The 18,717-nt window shown below is 45.4% G+C and overlaps 1 protein-coding gene and 1 non-coding gene across 2 annotated transcripts; one reads left to right on the forward strand and one right to left on the reverse strand.

Moving 5' to 3' along the window:
* The first annotated feature begins 1,484 nt into the window (after nucleotides 1–1,484).
* Nucleotides 1,485–12,701, forward strand: tha1 (threonine aldolase 1). Its single transcript, XM_072456483.1, has 7 exons — nucleotides 1,485–1,722; nucleotides 5,065–5,148; nucleotides 6,644–6,732; nucleotides 8,511–8,696; nucleotides 10,110–10,247; nucleotides 11,280–11,472; nucleotides 12,374–12,701. The coding sequence occupies exons 1-7, from the start codon at nucleotides 1,515–1,517 to the stop codon at nucleotides 12,670–12,672; spliced, it is 1,197 nt and encodes a 398-aa protein (XP_072312584.1). The 5' UTR covers nucleotides 1,485–1,514; the 3' UTR covers nucleotides 12,673–12,701.
* Nucleotides 12,702–13,995: 1,294 nt separating this feature from the next.
* trnal-uag (transfer RNA leucine (anticodon UAG)) lies at nucleotides 13,996–14,077 on the reverse strand. The gene has a single exon. It is a non-coding gene; the product is annotated as a tRNA-Leu (tRNA).
* Between the last annotated feature and the right edge of the window lie 4,640 nt (nucleotides 14,078–18,717).

Consider the following 18,717-nt stretch of genomic DNA (forward strand, 5'->3'; position numbering starts at 1 on the left):
TGTTTCAAACAGCAGCATTAACCGTCTCTTTGTAAGAGAAGTTCAATACCTGGAGAGTGTTGTTGAGTTTGCAGTTTCTTTACATCGTCAAGAAGTTTCTTCTTTCGTTTTTCGGCACCAGGAGATATATTCTTCTGGACATGAGGACCACGCAGGGACCACGTTCTGTTGTGTTTATGTTTTGCTCTTGTTCTGCTCGCGCACAATGAAGTTGACCAATCAGCGCAGGTTTGGTGTCTCGGTTGCCAGATTGTCATTACAAATAAATGCGGTTTGTGCGTTATATGTTACCGCTGTGTGCGCTGCCGCGCCAGCAGCGCTACTACACCAGTGGCGCATGCTGCGCTTGCACTTCGCATACGACGGGTTGCCAGATTGGGGGCCCTATTAACGCCTCGGGGCCCTACGCGGCTGCTTAGTTCGCTTATAGGCTGGGCTGACCCTGCGCACGCAGCAGGGAGTTCCTCCGACTTACACAAGCAGAATCTAAAACCCTTCGGTATTTGTGGGTTAAAGGGTGAAGGCGGGGCTTGTTTGATGAGGGATAAACTTTTCTTTACATTCAATCAACAACGATTTAATCAAACGCCGACTCAGCTCCTCTGGCTTTGGATGAAAAGCGTTTAAACGGGACGTAAACAGAGCGGTCGGGTCAGTTTAACAACAAGGGTTTTTTTAGGGCCGAAAAATCAAAAATAAAACTACTAAATACTAATCGGTACTCAAACCAGTAGTGATCATTTTTGGACATTACATCCCACTCAGTTTTTAGAAGTATTTGGGCCTCAAAACTCCAGCCGTGGACACAATGGATGGATACTTTTAGAATGTACTTCTGGCAGCAGGAAAAGGGCCGTGACAAAAAAAATGGACGACACAAATTGCCCTGGACGATTAAAGACTGGACCGACATCATGATCAACGCACAAAAACAAACAAACAAACAACAACAACTAACTGTCAAATGTAAGACTTTTATTTTGGACCTTGTGCGACTCAAATTTAATTTATTTTCTCATTTGTTTTGCTCTGGTTTTTACGGAGGTTCATTGTATTCAGAAAAAAAAAATCTCGAAATAACGAGATATTATATCGAAATAACGAGATATGATCGGGAAATAACGAGATAATTATTTCAAAATAACGAGATATTTTTTTTAAAATTATCTCGTTATTTCGAGATTTAAAAAAAATCTCTGAATACAATGAGCTTCCGTAGGTTTTGATGTTTTATTTTTTGTTTTTTAAATAAGAAAAAACGAAAAGAAAGTAAATCCAAGCCGCGTTTGATCTAAATAACATTGTATCCTCTCGGTTTATTGTCCAGTGGCGCCGCCTTGCGTTTCCGTGTAGTTACTGCATGTTTATGTCACGTGGCTCTCCTCGTGTTCCCTCGTTTCAAAGTCCGGGTCCGAGCTCTAAAAATCAGGAGAACCCTCATGACGCGCGTTATGTCCCTCAGAACACTCGTGCGCACGTGCGTCCAGCGCGCGGACCCGGCCCGGGGGCTCCGCATGGCCGCCGCCGGGACTCACCGGGGCCCCGCGACCACCACCACCACCCGGGGCTACTACGACTCCGCCAAGCCCGAGAGGAGCGCCGCAGCCCGGGTGGTGGACCTCCGCAGCGACACGGTGACGAGGCCCGGGCCGGAGATGCGCCGAGCCATGAGCGAGGCCCAGGTGGGCGACGACGTGATGGGAGAAGACCCCGCGGTGAACGGTACGAGCGCCCGGAGGAGGAGGAGGAGGAGGAGGGTGAGGAGGAGGAGGGTGAGGAGGAGGAGGAGGAGGAGGAGGAGGAGGAGGATGGTCAGGAGGAGGAGGAGGTGAGGAGGAGGAGGAGGGTGAGGAGGAGGAGGAGGAGGAGGAGGAGGAGGAGGATGGTCAGGAGGAGGAGGAGGTGAGGAGGAGGAGGAGGAGGAGGTGAGGAGTGAGGAGGAGGAGGGTGAGCAGGAGGAGGAGGGTGAGGAGGAGGAGGTGGATGGTCAGGAGGAGGAGGAGGTGAGGAGGAGGAGGAGGAGGGTGAGGAGGAGGAGGAGGAGGTGAGGAGTGAGGAGGAGGAGGGTGAGCAGGAGGAGGAGGTGGAGGAGGAGGAGGAGGATGGTCAGGAGGAGGAGGAGGTGAGGAGGAGGAGGTGAGGAGTGAGGAGGAGGGTGAGCAGGAGGAGGAGGGTGAGGAGGAGGAGGAGGGTGAGGAGGAGGTGGAGGAGGAGGAGGATGGTCAGGAGGAGGAGGTGGGTGAGAAGGAGGGTGAGAAGGAGGGTGAGAAGGAGGGTGAGAAGGAGGGTGAGAAGGAGGAGGGTGAGAAGGAGGGTGAGAAGGAGGGTGAGAAGGAGGAGGGTGAGAAGGAGGGTGAGGAGGAGGAGGAGGAGGAGGAGGGTGAGAAGGAGGGTGAGAAGGAGGAGGAGGAGGAGGGTGAGGAGGAGGAGGGTGAGGAGGATGAGGAGGAGGAGGGTGAGGAGGAGGAGGGGGTGGAGGAGGAGGAGGAGGAGGGTGAGGAGCGCACCGGGGGTCGCGTCGCGGGGCGCGTCGGGTTCGAGCCGTGGCAAATCAAAGTAACTCAAAGTAACAAAGTGTCACCGCAGAGACACGTAACAAACACGTAACACAAACACGAATAAATCAATAAAGTGCGTTGGATAAACAAGCTCTTTGATTCATGAACTTGACTTGTGACAGCGGCGGCTGATGATGCAAAATACTGTTTGACATGACAGTGTTTTTTTAAATGTCCAAAATTTTATATTTAACATTGACTGTATAAATACATATTTTAAATACACATTTACAACTGAATTAATGCAGTAAACACTCTTTATTTCCACTTTTGGTCATGTTAATACAATGACTTAGAGGCTGAAAATACATTTATCATAAGTATCATAAGTATAGTATATAACTATAACTGTCACTTATAGAGTACAAGTATAGTATATAACTATAACTGTCACTTATAGAGTATAAGTATAGTATATAACTATAACTGTCACTTATAGAGTATAAGTATAGTATATAACTATAACTGTCACTTATAGAGTATAAGTATAGTATATAACTATAACTGTCACTTATAGACTATAAGTATAGTATAGGATATATATGTTGGTGTTTGATAAAACAGCTTCAGTGACATTAGTTTCTCTGAACTACATGTGTAACATTCACATTTTTATATTTCATCATCATAAACATTATTTCTTTATAGAAAGTTAAAGACGTGTCATTTATAACATTCTTTCATGGGTTTTATAATAACAAAAGCATATTTTTATGAATAGTAGTTAACTGATACTTAATGCTTAGCGTTAGTCTAATGCAAGTCATAAACTAAATAAAACACTCCTCTTTAGTGTGTTTGTTGTCATGGTAACGGAGCGTCTCACTTCATCATGATAGTTTCATATTCACAGCAAACAGCTTGTTCGCACATGTCTGTGTCACATGTCTGTGTCACATGTCTGTGTCACATGTCTGTGTCACATGTCTGTGTCACATGTCTGTGTCACATGTCTGTGTCACATGTCTGTGTCTTCAGGGTAAACTGTGTAGCTCCGTGATGTAAACACTACGTTGAAATGAGCGCTGGAGAAACCCCCCATTTCAGACACTTTTCCTGTGGCTTTTTCCAGAGTGAGAAAGTCACTTTTTATTGTTATTTGATTGGCTAAAGTTTCCCATTGCTTTTCTCTGAGGCTCAGGGCGCTTTTCAAACAGCCCCACCACCCTAACACACCACCCTAACACACCACCCTAACACACCACCCTAACACACCACCCTAACACACCACCCTAACACACGACCCTAACCCACCACCCTAACACAAGACCCTAACCCACCACCCTAACCCACCACCCTAACACGACCCTAACCCACCACCCTAACCCACCACCCTAACACAACCCTAACACACGACCCTAACCCACCACCCTAACCCACCACCCTAACCCACGACCCTAACCCACCACCCTAACACACCACCCTAACCCACCACCCTAACCCACCACCCTAACCCACCACCCTAACACGACCCTAACCCACCACCCTAACCCACCACCCTAACACAAGACCCTAACCCACCACCCTAACCCACTACCCTAACCCACCACCCTAACCCACCACCCTAACACAAGACCCTAACCCACCACCCTAACCCACCACCCTAACCCACCACCCTAACCCACAACCCTAACCCACCACCCTAACCCACCACCCTAACACGACCCTAACACGACCCTAACCCACGACCCTAACACGACCCTAACCCACGACCCTAACACCACCCTAACCCACGACCCTAACACCACCCTAACACCACCCTAACACGAACCTAACCCACGACCCTAACACGACCCTAACCCACCACCCTAACACGACCCTAACCCACGACCCTAACTGGCTTCTCACCATTGATCATCACATTTTGATTTCTCGTCTGGAGAATTATGTTTCCATCAAATGAAGCCCTAAAATGGTTCGGGTCATATCTGGAGGATTGACCCTTCTCTGTCAATTAGGCCCTCATAGTTCAGATATGGCCCAACTGAGTTGTGGAGTTCCACAGGGTTCCATTTTAGGCCCTTTACTGTTTTCTCTGTAAATACTGCAGCTGGGTCAATTTTTAAAAGACACAACATTTCTTTTCATCGTTTTACAGATGAAGTGCAGGTTTGTCCTTAACACCAGCACAGATGGGGCCAAACCCCCGTCAAGCTGTCTTAAGGATGTAAGAGAGCTTAGGACGGCTCTCAACTTTTTGAAGTTAAATGATTCAAAGACAGAAATTGTGGTATTTGGTAAATGCTAAAACTTGTCTGGAGCCGCTGAGTTCCGTCTTCAGAAATGTGGGTGTTGTTTTCGATGGCACGATTATCTTAATACCTGGCGGCATCTTTTGGGCATGGCGGTGGTCAGCCGCGCCGCCATGCCGCGGCTGACCACTGCCATGCACCAACCCCGCAGCGAGAACACTGGCAGCACCATGAGATCACTGCACGTTCTTGATGAATGTTGTAAATGATCAAAGTATCAACAAGTTCTTCCTGTTTTGTTACCGTTTCCACAGAGTTACAGAAACTTGCAGCTGAAATGTTCGGGATGGAGTCGGCTCTGTTCGTGCCCACGGGAACCATGGGCAACTTGATCGCAGGTAATTAAGGACAATCATCACGTTCTCATGCAGATCTGCCACATTTACAACATCATCGTTCTCATTTGTAGTGGAATACGAGATTCAGTTGTTTCATCTGGAAAAACTACAAGTTTCGACTCTCATCCAAGAGTCATTCTTAATCTGCAAATTTAGACTGGGAACTGAGAATATTTATCCAATTCTGTGGTAAGCCCTGCCCACCGGGCGGGACCTCCTGATGAAAAAAGTTGTTGGTTTCAACAGAAACTTACACCTCTTTGTTTTCTATTAAGCTAGCCTCTTGTTTACTATCAGTCCTTTAATGGGCTATCAGCCTCCTATTGTCCCTGGCTCACACTCTCTCCTCTCTCTCTCTGATTAGCCTCTGAATGCTCTGGGCGTCGACCTCACCAGGGATTAAAAATTCCATTATAAACAACAGGAAGATTGGATCTTAATCCCCCGTTCCTATTTAATGATGTTTTTTCTTTTTTATCATAGTTTGCCTCTTTAACTTCTCTTTCAAACCATCTTTTCTCCTGCTCAGAATCTTCTCCTCACAGTGGCTGTTTAGTCTCCCTTATGTAACGCTCTTTACAATTTTCTTCACTGCATTGGACAGAATAAACTACATTGCTCTGTTTTTGGGTCGGCATCTTGTCCTTAGAGTGAACCAATTTTTGTCTTAAAGTGTTTCCTGGATTAAAATAAACAGGGATTTCGTGTTGTCTAAAAATTCTCTGTTCTGTTTCCCATTTGTCCCTTTTGTCCTGCTTTTTGGTTCTCTTCATTCTGGTGAGCACCAGCTCAGAGGGCAAGAGGAAAGAGGAAAAACATGTCCCAAATGCTCTCTCAGCCTGTGGATACCCGGTGGGCAGGGCCTACCCAGAGTAGGATAAATATCTGAGTTCCCGGTCTAAATTCGCAGATTGAGAATGACTCTTGGATGAGAGTCGAAACCTATTGTTTTTTTCAAAAACTGAGTCCAGATGATACAACTGAATCTTTTTCTACAACGGAACACTGCTGGACAAAGGAGGATGAGAATGTCTTTAGTCGACTAATCCATCGGCAGGGCGTGTCTTTAGTCAAATACAGCGATAAAATTATTACGTACATTTTAATCTAGTTATCATATTTTCTTGTACCTGAAAAGTCAACAAAGTGAAACCCTTTAAACCTGGTTCTGTCTAACACAGTGAAACGCCTTATTGACATATGACAACCTGACATGATGAACTATAGACGGGTCACGTTAAGCACACAAATGTATGAGCTTGTTTTATGACTTTCATACTATCAAGTCAGGTTTACCATCACAAAAACACCAACAAATCCCAGTCAATACTTTTATGTTTACGACGCAACTGTCAATGTTTGACTCTAGTAATTGCTCATTTTACAAGATGCTCCATAAGACAAAGACTGACTTTATTACACGGGATAAAAGGTTACGCACGAGGACTTTATCACACGTAATCTTCAGCCTCATAAACTGCACTTTCTCGTACAGTGATGGTGCACTGCAGAGAGCGAGGGGACGAGATGATCGTGGGAGATAAGTCGCATCTGCATATTTACGAGCAAGGAGGAAGTGCACAGGTAAGGGAAAAGTCAAAGTACGGAGGCCTCAGAGGATCATCTGTCAATGTACGGAGGCCTCAGAGGATCATCTGTCAATGTACGGAGGCCTCAGAGGGTCAACTGTCAATGTACGGAGGCCTCAGAGGGTCAACTGTCAAAGTTCGGAGGCCACAGAGGGTCAACTGTCAATGTACGGAGGCCTCAGAGGGTCAAAGTACGGAGGCCGCAGAGGGTCAACTGTCAATGTACGGAGGCCTCAGAGGGTCAAAGTACGGAGGCCGCAGAGGGTCAACTGTCAATGTACGGAGGCCTCAGAGGGTCAACTGTCAATGTACGGAGGCCTCAGAGGGTCAACTGTCAATGTACGGAGGCCTCGGAGGGTCAACTGTCAAAGTTCAGAGGCCTCGGAGGGTCAACTGTCAATGTACGGAGGCCTCGGAGGGTCAACTGTCAATGTACGGAGGCCTCGGAGGGTCAACTGTCAATGTACGGAGGCCTCGGAGGGTCAACTGTCAAAGTTCAGAGGCCTCGGAGGGTCAACTGTCAATGTACGGAGGCCTCGGAGGGTCAACTGTCAAAGTACGGAGGCCTCGGAGGGTCAACTGTCTATGTACGGAGGCCTCAGAGGGTCAACTGTCAAAGTTCGGAGGCCTCGGAGGGTCAACTGTCAATGTACGGAGGCCTCGGAGGGTCAACTGTCAATGTACGGAGGCCTCGGAGGGTCAACTGTCAAAGTTCGGAGGCCACAGAGGGTCAACTGTCAATGTACGGAGGCCTCAGAGGGTCAAAGTACGGAGGCCGCAGAGGGTCAACTGTCAATGTACGGAGGCCTCAGAGGGTCAACTATCAATGTACGGAGGCCTCGGAGGGTCAACTGTCAAAGTTCGGAGGCCTCGGAGGGTCAACTGTCTATGTACGGAGGCCTCAGAGGGTCAACTGTCTATGTACGGAGGCCTCAGAGGGTCAACTGTCAAAGTTCGGAGGCCTCGGAGGGTCAACTGTCAATGTACGGAGGCCTCGGAGGGTCAACTGTCAAAGTTCGGAGGCCTCGGAGGGTCAACTGTCAATGTACGGAGGCCTCGGAGGGTCAACTGTCAAAGTTCGGAGGCCACAGAGGGTCAACTGTCAATGTACGGAGGCCTCAGAGGGTCAAAGTACGGAGGCCGCAGAGGGTCAACTGTTAATGTACGGAGACCTCAGAGGGCCAACTGTCAATGTACGGAGGCCTCGGAGGGTCAACTGTCAATGTACGGAGGCCTCGGAGGGTCAACTGTCAAAGTACGGAGCCCTCGGAGGGTCAACTGTCTATGTACGGAGGCCTCAGAGGGTCAACTGTCAATGTACGGAGGCCTCGGAGGGTCAACTGTCAAAGTACAGAGGCCTCAGAGGGCCAACTGTCAATGTACGGAGGCCTCGGAGGGTCAACTGTCAAAGTACAGAGGCCGCAGATGGTCAACTGTCAAAGTACGGAGGCTGCAGAGGGTCAACTGTCAATGTACGGAGGCCTCGGAGGGTCAACTGTCAAAGTACGGAGGAATGTACTTTACTTTTACAATGACCATCTCTTACTAAAAATCAGGGAAAGTACTTAATAATGACACAGAACTATGTCTAAATAAAAACGTAATATTACTTTACCCAAAATAAAACATATTTAATTGCCTTAAAAATGTGGTGACATACTTTTATTTCCAACCTTATCAATCCAGTAAAACCATCTCCTTTTTTCATTACATACATGGAAAATACTTTGTTTGCCGTGGTTCTTGATGATCTTGTTTTGTCACAATGTCCAGTTGGCGGGCGTCCACTCCACCACAGTGACCAATCTCCCCGACGGCACCTTCGACCTGGACCAGCTCGAGTCCAAAATCCGACACGGTTTTCCCGATCCGCACTATCCGCGCTCCAGGCTCATCTGTGTCGAGAACACGCACAACATCCAGGGCGGACGCGTTCTTCCCCTGAGCTTCCTGCACGAGGTAGTACTTTGAACCGACGGAAGTATTCGGCGGTCTACGTGTGGGCGCTACGGATAAATATATATATCTGTTGTTGTTGTTTTTGCATTATCTCCATAACAACGTCCAGAAGATAGTTTCACAATGAAGCGTTTTTTCTTTATTTTTACTTCGGCTGCCCCAAATAAATTGTCTGTTTGCTGTAACCCGACCCACCATTTTTCAAGTAGGTAGGTAAATTCTTTTTTTTTTTAACCTTTTAAGGCAAAAAAATATCCAAAATTAATTGTATGTTTGGTGTAACCCTACCAAAACTTTTCAAGTGGGTAGGTAGGAAATCAAATTATCTTTAATTTTTTTTACTTTAAAACATAAAAAATCAAAATTTGTATATAGAATTTAATGATAATTTGCCTATGAAATTAAGTTAATATTATCATTTATCAAAAGAGATGCTACCGTAAATGTACAAAACAAAAAAATGAATAAGTCCACCCAATAAACTATTTTTGTACAGGACAAATTATTTTATTTTTTGGCCACTTTCATGTCGTAGAATCATTGATATATTGTCATCATATATGACAAATTCTGCATATTTCAGCCACTGTCAAATCTCATTTTTTCTATTCTGCCAGTGACACGCAGTGACCGCCAGGGGTCAGGCTTCAACAGACTATGGGTTGAACGTTCCCCGCTCGTGTTTCATTTTCATTTCTTTTTCGGCTTCGTAATATTTTTAGCGAGTTCCAGTGACACAAAATTATTCAACACGGCGCTTTTTTGAAAAATCGGTCGGTGAGTCGGCGAAATATAAGAAAAATAAAAGAATTTGGCATAATTTTGACAAAATGCTGATATTTTTTTTTCAGGCGGCTATAATTTTGACGGCTCGGTTGGGTTACGGCAAACAGACATATTACTTTGCTCTGCCTTATATTTATATATTTTTCTTACTAAAAAAAAACGTTTTTCAAAAGTCAATTGGATAAAATGAACCACAAAAGTCCCAAAATATCACTTTAAACCACTGGGAGATTACGCTAGACGATTCTGTCTCTATTCAAATGTTCTCTATTTTGAAGTATTTTTTAATCCTTTAATTATAGCGGACGATACAAGGAATATTCAAATTTTCTCCAGAGCAGCGACCTGTAGGTAGAATATGCCATGTAAACCGTGAAAATGCAGACGTTTTGGTTAATATCCCTGCAAAAAATGGGCCTTTCCAGATGAAACTAAAAAACTAGAAACCCTTTAATGTTAAAAACGGGACCATGAACACCTACATCGACCACGGGCTTCATAAAAAATGTGTTTTTCATTGACTTTTCCGCCCATTTAAAAAGCAAACGTGAACACCACTCACTGCAAGGGTGTTCGTAAGTCTTTTGTCTGTATCCTCGGCGAGTATCCCTTTGTTTTGTTCTTCAGGTGCGCAGTCTGGCGGACAAGTACGCCCTGGCGGTTCACACGGACGGCGCTCGTCTGATGAACTCCGCCGTGGCTCTGGGCGTGTCCCCGAAAACCCTCCTCCAACACACGCACACGGCCAGCATGTGTCTGTCCAAGGTAGAGCGAAAAGAGTCCGTGATCCTGAGGGGTCAACGGCCAATCGTCAGCCGGTAAAAGTGCGGGGTCCACTGACTGAAGCTCCTGTTTATGTCCATGAAAAGCAAACGGAAAGACATTTTGGAATGACTGAATATGAAATCAAATAAAGAACTGTCGGTGATATAGGAAGCTCTCACTAACTTGAGTCTTTTATAAAACAAAGCTCAAAAACATGAACATTTTAGGTTTTACTGGACAAATACAAAAATATGGACCCTCAATTGTTTATCTATTTATTTTTTCTCCAAACATATGACATACCATATTTTCTGGACTATAAGTCGCACCTTTTTTCATAGTTTTGCCCCGGGCGCGACTTGTACTCCAGAGCGACTTATATGTGACATTATTCGTTATTTTCACACTGGCAACCACAAGAGGGCGCTCTAGGCTCTAAGCGACGCAGAAGAAGAATCTGCACTTCCTCTTCCTCTGGAGTTTGTGGAGTTGTTTAGAAGTGACACAGAGGAAGAAGAATTCAGTGGATTTAGAGATTTGGGGTAAAACTGATGCTTTGCTAAACTTGTTAGCATGTTCTTTATGCTATAGTTATCTGAAGAACTGTTCATATGTTACGTTAACATACCAGACACTTACCACAGTTCTGTCTGTGCCTCATGTAGCTGAAGGTGTTAGCGTTAGCATACGTACACCTATTCACCATGTTCTCTCATCTGTTATTATTTTAAACTGCATTTACAGATGAAATATCTGTTCTTGGTCCTAGATTTTATCAAATATATTTCCCCCAAAAAATGCGACTTAAATATGTTTTTTTCTTCTCTATTATGCATTTTTTGGCTGGTGCGACTTATACTCCGGAAAATACGGCAGGCAATACTTTACTTCTAATTATTACTTAAACACAACTTAGTGGCTAGAACATGGTATCTGACTCACATTACCTTCACATTAGCTTCCAGTCTTCTTCATTCTGGGGTTCTGAACATTATGTGTACATTAAAGGGTCCGCCGTGTCCTCCTTCGCAGGGTCTGGGGTCGCCGGTCGGCTCCATCTTGGCCGGCCCGAGCGAGTTCATCTCCAGAGCCGTGCGATGTCGGAAGGCCCTGGGAGGAGGCATGAGGCAGGCCGGGATTCTGGCCGCGGCGGGAAAAGTGTCTCTGCTGAAGATGGTGGACCGGCTCGAGGAGGACCACCGCAACGCCAGGACCTTCGCCCGAGGTCCGTGCTTCGTACTCGTCCGATCGACAACATCGGAAAGCGTGCGTGAGCGTGCGTAAGAAGCGTGCGGAAGAAAGCGTGCGTAAGAAGCGTGCGTGAGCGTGCAGAAGAAGCGTGCGGAAGAAGCATGCATGAGCGTGCGGAAGAAGCGTGCGTGAGTGTGCGGAAGAAGCGTGCATGAGCGTGCGGAAGAAGCGTGCGTGAGTGTGCGGAAGAAGCGTGCGTGAGTGTGCGGAAGAAGCGTGCGTGAGTGTGCGGAAGCGTGCAGAAGCAGCGTGCGTGAGCGTGCGTGCGTGAGCGTGCGTGTGGAAGCGTGCATGAGCGTGCGTGAGCGTGCGTAAGAAACGTGCGGAAGAAGCGTGCGAAGAAGCGTGCGGGAGCGTGCGGAAGCGTCGTCTGCTTCTAGTGTCGTGAATAACGTTTCAAAAGGTCTGGGTAGTGTTTTAAGAATCGAGACGTTTCATCCAGAAGTCATTTTCAATCTAAAGAGCTTGCGCCGAGAAGCTAGAGTTGACACTAACTAAGCTGCGCCCTCTTTTTTTAACCTGTTAAACCTGTTTTGGAAGATTGTAATCTGACTTCCTTTTCTTCACCGCTTTTCTGTCAAACCTTAAATTGAAATTCATCCTTTTGAAGTATTTTTTTTATCCTTTAATTATAGTGGACACTATAAGGGATAAGTTTTCTCCAAAGCGTGCGGCCTGTAGGTAGAATATGCTGCGTAAACTGTGAAAATGCAGACGTTTTGGTTCATATCTCGGCAAAAAAATGGTCCTTTCCAGATGAAACTGAAAAACTAGAAACCCTTTAATGTTAAAAACGGGACCATCGACCACAGGCTTCACAAGAGCAATATTTAAATTGAAATTCATCCTTCTTTCCTCCTCCTTCTTTCCTCCAGCCTTGCTCGACTGCCCCCCCGGCCTCTTCTCTGTCGACATGTCCGCGGTGGAGACCAACATCTTGCGGTTCAGGCTCGGTCCCGGCGTCAGTCCGGCCGAGTTCTGCGCGCGCATGTCCCGCGTCCAGCAGGGGGAGCCGTCGGGGCCGGGGCAGGACGTCCAGGTGCTGATGTACCCGCACTTTGAGAACTCGGTGAGGGCCGTGTGGCACCTGGACGTCTCCGCCGAGGACACGCAGTGGGCCATAAAGAAGATGCAATGTGTGGCGGCGCAGCTCATGGAGGAGAACAGAGCGTAGGACAGAATAAAGTCATATTTTAGAACATACTGGGCAACTTTTGTCAATTTATTCACATTTTAAGGCTGAAATAGAAAAATATATAATATGTAGCGGTACAGTTCATGGAGAACAGAGCGTAGGCCATAATAAAGTCATATATTAAAAATTCTGGGCAAAATGTCTAAATATTTTTTACATTTCGAGATAAGATATTTGTCCCACAATGGGGAAATTCCAAGGTTGCAACACGGAGTAGGTACAGAACTAAATAGAGATAACAAATAAAAAAATATCTTATGGAAAAGCTCTTTACCTCTTAATAAAAGTAATAGCAATAGTAACTCTTATTTACTGGCTTTAAAGGAAAAAGATATAATATGTAGTGGTGCAGTTCATATAGAACAGAGCGTAGGCCATAATAATGTCATATTTTAGAACATACTGGGCAAAATTGTAATTTTACTTTATAAAAACAGATAATTTATGGTAAAATATGTAATATATCTGTAGCTAAAATGAAAGAAATACTGTGTTGATCCATCCATCCATCCATTTTCTACCGCTTGTTCCCTTTTGGGGTCGCGGGTGACTGGAGCCTATCCCAGTGACTTCGGGCCTTAGGCGGGGTACACCCTGGACAGTGGCCAACTTGTCGCAGGGCAAACACAGAGACATGGACATTACAGACAGTTCACGCTCACATTCATTCACTAGGGCCAATTTAGAGTCACCAGTGAAACCTAAAATTCTGGATTTTGCCTTCATTGTTCCAATAATCGCCTATTAAATAAAGAAATAATGTTTAAATAAATAAATTTGTTAAATTGTAAATGTCTTTAAACCTTTTTTTTTTGCCAAAACCACCTAGATTTGTCATATTTTGTGATATTCTAAGGATCCATCATTATGAAGGTTATTTTGTGTTTTTCTTCCGATTTTTTTTTTACATAGATTTTTTTTTTTTTACATCGAATTTATTCATTTTTTACATCAAATCCAGTAAAAAATATTCATTGTATATAAATACAATTACATTTTTTTTATTCGATGTAAAAAAAAATACAATGTCAAAAAAAATGAAATTCAATGTCAAAAATAATAATTGTAATAAAAACACAAAATAACCTTCGTACATAATGTTCTATTCCACTTCACTTTTTCCTCTTTTCCAGAACTTACATTCTTTTAGTTGACAAACCTTGATACGAGGAGACACACAACACAAAACCAACTGCAGTCACACAATAATAACAATAAAACAATAAAAAGACTCTTTTTATTGCTTGTGCTGCGATGAAACGTTGAAACAGAAAAAAATTGGCGGGAGGAAGAATAAAGTTATGGCAGCGGTGGGATTCGAACCCACGCCATCGAAATGACTGGAGCCTAAATCCAGCGCCTTAGACCACTCGGCCACGCTACCACATAAGTCAAACCGCGGCACATCCGGGATATAAACTACACTTCCGGGGTAAAGCGCGCGCGCAAACGTTACGCTGGGCTAGCGTAATACTTTTGAATTATTGAATAAAGCTCGTTTTATTCGGTTAAAATCGCTTCGAGTTGAGCCAGCGCCAAATATTGCTCGTTATTTAACACCAAAGCAAACAAAATCTAACCAGTGTTGTGTAAGAACGTAAAATAAAGACGCAATATTGGCAAAATGTCATCCAAATGTGCTACTGACCTCACATTTAGTTTCTTTTTCAGTTTCAGTTTTGATCTTTATTTGCGTCGAGCTGCAAAAATCAAGCGTTCAATTTAACGCGCCACTTTTTTCTATGCAAAAAGGTAAACAAAATGCTGATTAAATATACTGATCTGTTGTATATAATGTAATCAATGTACAAAAACAGACGTTTTTCAGTTAGTTATTAATAAATTAAATAATAATAAATTTTGTTCCATGATTTGTTTTTTATGCAAACACATTTCCTACACTAAGAACAATATACATAATAATACATAAACTTTAAAACCATAAATCCACTTAAACCACAATCCAGCTGTTGTATAAGAGACAATGACAATAATTGATCAGATAAAATCAGCTGAAATGCAGTTATTTGTGGGTTTCGAACTCACTTTTCTACAATAAATGTATTGCACAACAAAGACCCATAATGCCTGTTCGCGTCAACACAGCAAACGCGGGTTCGAGTCCCGCAAAGATGTTCTAATTGAAGTAAAGCTTGTGAAAAAAGTCAATTCTGGGGGTCAAAACACACAAAGAACATTTAATTTCATCTGCTTTTTACTTCTTTTCTTTCCTTTCTCTCATCACCTGCTCTGAGATCACGTGGGTCAATGTAAAAGGACGCAATTTGATTTAGAACTTGAATGTCCTGCCAAAAATAAACTAAATACGTGGGAGAGAACAAAGGATAATGCACTTTTTTTTATCATCAGGTCAATAAAACACTTACCTGGTATAATTAAAGACATGTTTTTGTAATAGGAAAGCTCGAAACTTTTATACAATGACTTTTATACAATGACGATTACGTCATAAGGCGCTGGTACAGCTGGCAGCCCGGTGTAAACGCTCTCTCTTCTTTCTCACACTTATTGTGCTTTATCTCCTATATTTTGTAAATATAGTTAGTATATTTTTTCTATTTAACTGTACGATAGGGACACGCGCTGGAATAGTTTTTTAATTCAACTGTTTTTGACTTTTTTCGGCTGGATTTGAGGGTTTTTCGTTGCGTTCGTTGTGTTGTTGTGACGTGAGCTAGCTCCGAGAGATTCAAAATAAAATGACGGAAATAGCGAGCCTCATGCGGTCCCAGAGGATGTATAGGGACAGCAGCGTCTTGATTTTCACAGAGACCTGGTTAACAGCAGAAATGCCAGACTCTATTGTAGGTTTGGACAATTTTCATCTGCTGCGGGCGGACAGAACGAGAGAATCCGGGAAGAAAACAGGTGGAGGTCTGGCGGTGTATGTGAACACAAGCTGGTCCAAACCCGAACACTGCACAGTGAGGGAGCAGCTATGTAACAAGGATATTGAACTATTGGCTATTGGCATGAAGCCATATTATCTGCCCCGGGAGTTCTCACATGTGATTTTGATCGCAGTCTATGTGGCCCCGTCTGCCAATGCTGAAAATGCTTGTGAAGCACTGCTCTCCTGCACTTGTAGGCTGCAAACACAGCATCCACAGGCTCTCTTCCTCATCTCTGGTGACTTTAACCACGCTTCTCCCTCTTCTGTTCTACCAACATACACCCAGTATGTTACCTGCCCCACCAGAGAGAATAGAACATTGGACTTGTTTTTTGCCAACACCAAGGAGGCTTATTCTTCTTCCCCCCTCCCTCCCCTGGGCAGCTCGGACCACAACCTTGTACATCTGAGGCCTGTCTATGAACCCATCGTGCGCAGGCAGCCTGTGGTGTCCCGTGAGGTGAGGATGTGGTCTGCTGAGAGCGAGGAGGCTCTGAGGGACTGCTTCAGCACCACTGTCTGGACTGAGCTTTATGACCCACATGGGGAGGACATCAACACCATCACAGAGTGCATCACGGACTACATCAACTTCTGTTTTGAGAACATTGTTCCCTCCCGGACGGTGCAGTGTTTTCCAAACAACAAGCCATGGATTAACCGTGAACTGAAGGCTCTGCTGAAGGAGAAGAAGAGAGCCTTCAGGTCAGGGAACAAGGAGGAGCTGGGGACTGTGCAGAAGGAGCTGAGGAGGAAGATCAGGCAGGCTGAGGCCGGCTACAGGAGGAGGATGGAGGAGCAGCTGCAGCAAAAGAACATTCAGGGAGTGTGGAGGAGCCTGAAAACCATCTTGGGCTTCAAAATCTCCCCTGCCCAGACAGAGGGGGATCTACAGTGGGTGAATGATTTAAATGCTCATTTCTTGAGGTTTGATCGGTCACCCGCCCCTCCCCCTGCACAGCTGCATGCTCCCTCTTCCACAGCTGGACAATGTCCTGCATCTGTTCCTCTTCGCTTATCTGCCCCGGACCATCAGCTCCCCACTTCGCCTGGACTCACCCATCCCCCCAGCACACGGTCCCCCTGCCAACCACTGACTGTCACAGCAGCACAGGTGAGGAGTGAGCTGAAGAGGATTAAAGTGAGGAAGGCAGCAGGACCTGATGGCATCAGCCCCAGGCTCCTTAAGTCCTGCGCAGATGAACTGTGTGGAGTTATGGAGCATGTCTTCAACATGAGCCTGAAGCTGAGGGTGGTACCACAGGTCTGGAAGACCTCCTGTCTGGTACCTGTGCCTAAGACACCGCGCCCCAAAGACCTCAACAGCTTCAGGCCAGTGGCTCTCACGTCCCACCTGATGAAGACACTGGAGCGGCTGGTCCTGGACCACCTCCGCTCCACCGTGAGCTCAGCCATGGACCCGCTGCAGTTTGCATATCGGTCTGGCATCGGAGTGGAGGACGCCGTCATCTCCCTGCTGCACCGCTCTCTCTCTCACCTGGAAAAGCCTGGCAGCTCTGTGAGGATCCTGTTCTTCGATCTCTCCAGCGCCTTCAACACCATCCAGCCGCTGCTCCTGAGGGACAAGCTGGAGACGGCTGGTGTGGAGTATGACCTGGCAGAGTGGATCCTGGACTACCTCACAGACCGACCCCAGTTTGTGAGAGCCCGGAACTGTGTGTCTGACACTCGGACCTGCAGTGTGGGGGCGCCCCAGGGCACTGTCCTCGCGCCCTTTCTCTTCACCCTTTACACTGCAGACTTCAGACATGACACGGGCAGCTGTGTCCTGCAGAAGTTCTCTGACGACTCTGCCATCATCGGACTCATCACGGACGACGATGACGCGGAGTACAGAGGACTGGCGCAGGACTTTGTGGACTGGTGTCAGCGGAACCACCTCCTCATCAACGCGGGGAAGACCAAGGAGATGGTGGTGGATTTCGGCAGACGCCACCCCACTGCCCCCTCACCAGTGAACATCCAGGGACGGGACATTGAGAGAGTGGACTCATACAAGTACCTGGGTGTTCATCTGAACCACAAACTGGACTGGACTCATAACACAGACGCACTGTACAGGAAGAGCCAGAGTCGGCTCTACCTCCTGAGGAGACTCAGGTCTTTTGGAGTGACAGGGCCACTCCTGAAGACCTTCTACGACTCTGTGGTGGCATCAGCCCTCCTGTATGGTGTGGCCTGCTGGAGCAGCAGCATCACAGAGAGGGAGAGGAAGAGGCTGGACAGAGTCATCAAGAAGTCCAGCTCCGTCCTGGGCTGCGCTCTGGACTCGGTGCAGGAGGTGGGGGACAGGAGGGTCCTGGCTAGATTCACATCTATGCTGGACCATGAGTGTCACCCCCTGCAGGACACTCTGTCTGCTCTGGAGAGCAGCTTCAGTGAGAGACTGATCCACCCTCGCTGTGTGAAGGAAAGGTTCCGTAGGTCTTTCCTTCCTGCTGCTGTCAGACTTTATAACAAAAACTGTTAATACTGAACACCCGCAATACTGACCTAACCTAATACTGATGTCTGATTCTGTCATATGTGCAATTGCTGTTGGAATTCATGTGCAATTACTGTGCAATTACTGTGAAATTCATGTGCAATCTATGTGCTGTCGTGACACATATTCATGTGCAATTACTGTCGGGATCACATGCAATGGTATTTATTTATTTATTTGTCTATGGGAGTTTTTATTTATTTATAGGAGATCTTCTACTGAAAGTGTTTTTCAGACTTCCTATAAGTGATCTGTTCTGTTCTTCTGTATCTACCTCTGTATCTACCTGCGTTGCACCAATGAAATTTCCCCATGTGGGACAATAAAGGAATATCTTATCTTATCTTATCTTAAAAGAGCTAAAAAACAAACAAAAATACATAATTTATTTCTTTAAAATTCCGCAAGATGGCGGTGTTGGATCGTGAATGAAAATTGGTAAATAAAGCACTAGAGGACTATCTCCATGGTAACGAAGATCCCATGTTCTGACTGTAGAATTATTTTTAAGAACCCAAAAAACACTTATGAATTGCTATAATAATAATAATAATAATAATAATAATAATAATAATAATAATAATAATAATAATAAAAATGATAA

This window comes from Eucyclogobius newberryi, unplaced genomic scaffold (genome assembly GCF_026437365.1).
Source record: "Eucyclogobius newberryi isolate DKJ021-1_F unplaced genomic scaffold, fEucNew1.0.hap1 SCAF_20, whole genome shotgun sequence".
Taxonomy (NCBI): domain Eukaryota; kingdom Metazoa; phylum Chordata; class Actinopteri; order Gobiiformes; family Gobiidae; genus Eucyclogobius; species Eucyclogobius newberryi.